Source organism: Colias philodice, chromosome 15 (genome assembly GCF_061535455.1).
Source record: "Colias philodice isolate Cphi_HAF_F1 chromosome 15, ilColPhil1 Martin Lab GWU primary, whole genome shotgun sequence".
Taxonomy (NCBI): Eukaryota; Metazoa; Arthropoda; class Insecta; order Lepidoptera; family Pieridae; genus Colias; species Colias philodice.
Genome location: NC_143100.1, coordinates 4,255,013 through 4,261,213, shown reverse-complemented (window position 1 = coordinate 4,261,213; position 6,201 = coordinate 4,255,013). Strand labels below are relative to the sequence as shown.

The window sequence follows — 6,201 nt, the reverse complement described above, 5'->3', positions numbered from 1 at the left end:
GTCATAATTCGTATGAAAACCGCTGTCGCCAAAATCAACACATTCAAACCGAAAGCTAAACAGTACACACAAGTAAACTATGCCTTTTATTGGACAGCTTGATTTTAGTGAAAACTAACTTATCTATTAAATTAAGCTTTTGAATATGTATCCTAACGCACGAATTTACGGTTTATTTTAGAATAACATCCCTAAGTATATGAGACTTTTTGCTCCAATACGAACAAACGTGATAATAAGAATGGTCGACTGTGTCATTCATTGTTATTTCGATTACTATGGTGACACTCGTAATACTTGTAAATATTCTATAATTTTTAAGGAAAAACGGCATTATTTCTAAAAAAATATATTTTCCGATGAAATATTATTCCTTTATTAAGTATAATTACAACTTGTGGAAGAATTTCCGCAATGGGAATTGCTGAAACACACCATGTATACACTCATACGTCTCCAGAGCAACTGAACAGTGACGAATGCACTGGTGATGTGCAAATCACCTGAGTGGCGACAAGGTCACGCACGCTTACGACTTCTAGTGTCTTGTTATTTAGATTTCTATGATTGACACACATGACATGCAATCGTTGTAACAATCACGAGATAAAACATGTGATGAATGTATTCAATAGAAGACATATTTTGCTACGACATTGTATTATTAGCACTATAATAACTCTCACGAGCTGTGTAAGGAATTATCAGGTGCGACGGCTGAACGAGTCAACTTATTTAGTTACCTGTTTCCCTGATCTCGAAGAAAGCTTTCGAAGGATTGATACTAAAATCGTAACTATCCAAAATGATAAACGATCTTTCAGACCGAATGATATGGGAACTGTTACTGCTATCACCGTTGGAGAAACGAGAATAAAACAGAAACCTTTTGTACCAGCATATCTAATTAACCAAGTACGAGACAATTATTTTCGTAAATTTTATTCCACCATGAAGAAAACTACACTGAAACCTTTCTCTAGTATAACAGCTATCAGTGAAGCTCATGATGTTTTTGAAATTGAACGCAATCTTAAAAAAGCTAGGAAACTTGCTCTACGTTTAAAAGCAGAAAGCCAAAATATGGACACTGATACTTACGAATTGAAGTACGTAAAACGAAGTAAACGACAACGATCTTATAAATCACAATGATCAGTGTACACTGTACAATCAAAAATTAAAATACCATGTTTTTTAAGACGGTTAAATATTCCATTGCGCTTAGTACACCGATGATGGGACACTCTGTATAACATTCCTAGAAATACATTATGTAGAGCCATATAGAGTTTATTGTATTTATTTTTTAGATAATGCATTGTGTGTGAAGACATAATAAATCAAATTTAAATTAAACTAAATTTTATTTATAACCTAGATATTTTAGTTCATGGAATTACAGCGGAAATTTGAAAGGATAAATCAGTAACTTCCAAGATAACTATTACATAAATTTTCTATATCTTTCTCCGATCGTAACATTGTATTGTTATAAGTTCATCTTTATGAATTCCAAACATTTATCACACCTCTCGCATCAGATACTCATAATTATTAATGAAATCAGCTTAACTAAATGAATTTATTTCTTATTTACATTGTGACTCAATACAATCGTATACTAATTAGGACAAGTGTAGTTAGTTGTGCAGACTCGAGTGGTCGGATTGAATAAAGATGTCGTAGGACATGTGTAAGAATATTGCAATAAGGTCCCATTTGTTGCCGCAACACACAGGATATATCTCTGGCAAGTTGTGTCCGTGGTATTGGCTATTCTTCCAACTGAAGTACAAGATACCGTTTGAGTAGCTGTACACGTATAACTCTCTTCACATAATGTCGTATTTGGATTATAAAATGTATTATTTGGACATGTTAATGTAGTTTCACTGAACGTCCCGTTAATGTCCACACATTGTATATACGTAGTGCAGTCCGTTGAGTTCGGATCGGCGACGAAACCATCAGTTGTGCAGACCGATGTCGTGGTCGTATTTGTAGTGGAATTTGTAGAACAGACGTAATTAGTGGTACAAACCCTAGTAGTTGGGTTGAACAGGGAGGTTGTAGGGCACGTGTAGTTGTAAGTCAGGAGCGTGTTCGTGGTACTGTCAAATACACAAAGACTGTAATTCTTGCATGTAGTGTCGGCTGGATCTGCGAATCGACCAGTGGACGTACAGTTCACGGCTGCTTGAGCCTTCCACGCAAAACAAGCAAGCTGCAAATAAAACAAAATATACCATTATTCTAAAAAAACATAATTATGTATATCTAAAAAACATACTGAATAAGGTGAAAATGCTGAATAAGAAGCGGTACCTACCTACCTATTGTAAGAGCACGCATTTGTAAATAAGCAAATACGAAATGTTAATTCTTATTTTTAAAAAACCATAATTCATTCATGATCCATCTTTAAGTTTTGTAATTATTATGGTTCTTTGTCAGTTCTGAAATAAAAAGTAAAACATACTTACTAGGAAAATTGTAACACAAAGTTGTCCACCCATATTGAACATCGACTCCATAAACCTTCAAGTTGGATTCATTTTATATGTGTTAGGATGCTCTTAATTTTACAGCCACAATTAGTCTCATATTTGTTAAACCTTTCACGTCAAGCTTATCCGTTTATAACCGAAGATATTGTTTGTTATTTCCTGCATTTTCTTTCAATTTGGTATCCAACTTGTACCTAACCAAAGATTCCGTGTTACTTATTCGTAATTCGATTGTTATATTGTAATTAATTCTAAATACATATAATGGGAAGATGCATTTGCAAAAATTCTAAGTAACTAAGTCGCATAATCCATTGAGTATTCTAAGACTAGATAATTATTATCTTAATCGTACCTTTGAGTTATTACTGTTTTATTGTACTATAAGCAAGATTTCATGACACCTATTCGAATATCTAAGTATTAAAACTCTATGCATAGGTAGAGCCGGAAAATATATTTTCTACAAATACAAAAGAAAGCCCATCTCATACGATTTTTTGTATGGTTGAAATGTCTACATTTTATTTTCCTGCATTTTACTAGTAATGTCACGCAGAATGTTTACAAGGTTTGTAAACTTTATTAATCGTTTAGCATTATAATATTATAGTACTAGCTTTCCGCCCGCAGCTTTGCCCGCTGTTTAAAACCTAATAAATTATGTACGGTCTACTAAAACCTTCCTCTTGAATCAAAATCTCTACCTATGACCTATTAAAAAAACGCATAAAATTCGGTTGCGTACTTTTAAAGATTTAAGCATACATAGGGACATAGGGAAAGCGATTAAGTTTTAGTGAGAAATGAATAAAATAACAATTTAGCGACATTATAGTCATCATAAATTTTTAAGACATGGTTAACTATATTATTTTGCAGTATTTAAGTCTTTCTTTGCAAAATTTGACTCGATGCGACCACATTTGTGCAATGTTTCACCCATTCTTTTTACTAAAATTTCTTGGTTTAGTCTCTTAATCGTTATCTCTTAAGTGTTTAGAAAAAAATGTTTTAAAACATCCAGTGTTAGGTATATAGGACAGGTCCTTATCTAGTGAGAACCACAATCTAATTCGTGGCGAGCATAATAAAACGTAAGCTATGAACAAACCTATACCTACTAAACTACTCTTACATGAAATCTTTTATCTAAATCCAACATAGTGTTGTAGGTACCTATGCATTCTCTTTACGATGTAACTTAGTAAAAAGACACAAAACTGTTGAATGTAGTGATGTTTATACTAGGTATTATTTTTTTGAGAAGTACCTAGATATTCTTTAGGCTTTAGCGTACTAAAATGTAGTTACCAACCATAGAGATAGTATGTAATGTTACCAACACAATAAATATCCTTCACCACCCATAAAAACACTACTGCTGTTGTGGTGGTGCTACATGTACTATGAATACCTACTTTTGTAGTTGAAGGCCCCAATAAAAGTCTATGACTCGGTATTAGAACAATATATATCTACCTGTCTTTGTTAATTTTCTCTATGAAGGAATGCTTATTTAAATTCTTACTCTTTTTAATTAAAGAAATATTAAAAGCTTATTAGATACAATTTTTGCCGTTTATCGATAAACTCTATTTATGTGAACATCCCTAATCTTTTTATTTACCAAACTGACTGAGACAGATCTCTTAGCTTCACTGTTTAATTCATTTCTGCATCGACAAGTCAGTAATTAATTTGTTACTGATTTATATTGTTCAATGTGTATTTAAAAGTTAAATTGATAAAATGTTTATATTTATGGGATTACTTCTGCTTTTGGTAAGCACTATGAAATACTTTTGCGGTATAAATAATAATTAATTAGGTCATCAAATTAATTCAATGATATTTTAATGTTCTTTATTTTTATTTTAAAGGGCATAAACAATGTGAGTGACGCATGTACGCAAACAGGAAGATTCCCAAATAATTCAGAACCTGAATGCCGCGGTTTTGTAATGTGCTTGAAGGGTGCAGCAGGCTTCATGCAGTACAACCTTATATGCCCTGAACATTCCATATTTAGCCACCTAGATAACCAATGCACGAATGTCACCGAGTACAAATGTTGGCCCAATTACAACTGTACTAAAGAAGAAGACATCGTTGAACCATTGAATGAAAACTGTACATCCTATATATCATGTGTTAAAGATTTCAACAATATTTTCACAGCAAGACTCATCGATTGTCCTTTGAACACTGTATTTAATGGAAGTATGTGCGTCGAAAAAGACGTCTATCAGTGCCACAAAAAAACAGAGACGACCACGACCCCAAAAAACACGTTGCAAGTTACAATTGACAATTTTTCTGGGAATTTTACATTGAATTCAGTTGCTCCACTATCAATACAATGCTTAACTGTCGGTATAACAATGTCTCTCAGTTTAATGATTTTGTAATCGTATCAACGCTGATTATTTTCATGCGACATTTCCTGCGTTTACATATTTTATGTAAAGATGTGTTTCGTCATCTAAACGAGCCCAAGGCTAAGACAAATACAGTTTGTATGTATGTTAAACACCCAATATGTACTGTACATCTGTACATCTGTCATTTTGTATACGTACGTACCTTTGTTATTACTGTTATATGTTACAACTTTGAAATATCTCATTTAGAATTTATTAAGTACATAATTAAATAACAGACAGGTTTATGTTCTGACTTTATCTTCGAGTACAAGTTTATCACTATAACTATCACTATCACTACATAGTATAAAACAAAGTCAGTTTCCCTGTCCCTATGTCCCTTTGTACGCTTAAATCTTTGAAACTACGCAACGGATTTTGATGCGATTTTTTTCAATAGATAGAGTGATTCAAGAGGAAGGTTTTTATCTATAATAACATCCATTAAATAGTGGAGAAGTACTGTTATTTTTGAGGTTTCTAATGTGATGTCGTAAAAAATTACATTTTTTCCGCTTACATTGCAAACGCAGGCTGAACCCTACGAGTTTTATGAAAATAATGTACTAACTATTATACACATTGAAAAGGTCTACAGAAAAGTCCGCGATGGTATATGTCTATCTCTTATGGATAACCCACAATAACTTTTTTTTGTCATTTACTTTTTACGACAAATAATGGCTAATTTGCGATGCGATTTTAACCAATACAGCATTAATCCTTAACCAATTAAATACCTTGAATACATTGTTCATTTAATATAGATCTATATGGCCCTTTACACAGTATGATTTAAATGAATATTTTCGAAGATATTACAGATTTAAAAATTGCGGGACGTAGCGTTTGCGGCGGTACCGACCGGCCGCCCAGCTATCTATTTTATACCCGTACGAAGTCGGAGCGGGCCGCTATGTTTTTATATACCTACAACGGTTTATTCCTCTGAGCCTACAACGTTCACAGTTTTTTTGTAGTGTATTTAGTAAATTAGTATCAGCATTGCACCCGTGCGAAGCCGGGGCGGGTCGCTAGTTATATTATAAAGGCGAAAGTTTGTATGGATGTATGGATGTTTGTTACTCTTTCACGTAAAAACTACTGAACCGATTACAATGAAATTTAGCACACATATAGAGGGTAACTTGGATTAACACATAGGATAGGTTTTATCCCGGAAATCCCACGGGAACAGGAACTATGCGGGTTTTCCTTTGAAAACGCGGGCGAAGCCGCGGGCGGAAATCTAGTCTTATATATAA

The 6,201-nt window shown here is 33.5% G+C and overlaps 2 protein-coding genes across 2 annotated transcripts; one reads left to right on the top strand and one right to left on the bottom strand.

Annotated features, from left to right (window-relative positions):
* Window positions 1-1,376: 1,376 nt before the first annotated feature.
* Window positions 1,377-2,744, bottom strand: LOC149482142 (uncharacterized). Its single transcript, XM_089704260.1, has 2 exons — window positions 2,487-2,744; window positions 1,377-2,227 (listed from the first exon to the last, which is right to left on the bottom strand). The coding sequence occupies exons 1-2, from the start codon at window positions 2,535-2,537 to the stop codon at window positions 1,625-1,627; spliced, it is 654 nt and encodes a 217-aa protein (XP_089560386.1). The 5' UTR covers window positions 2,538-2,744; the 3' UTR covers window positions 1,377-1,624.
* A 1,430-nt stretch (window positions 2,745-4,174) lies between these two features.
* LOC149482141 (uncharacterized) lies at window positions 4,175-5,207 on the top strand. Its single transcript, XM_089704387.1, has 2 exons — window positions 4,175-4,295; window positions 4,394-5,207. Exons 1-2 carry the CDS (start codon window positions 4,263-4,265, stop codon window positions 4,919-4,921), a joined length of 561 nt encoding a protein of 186 aa, XP_089560513.1. The 5' UTR covers window positions 4,175-4,262; the 3' UTR covers window positions 4,922-5,207.
* The last annotated feature ends 994 nt before the right edge of the window (window positions 5,208-6,201 follow it).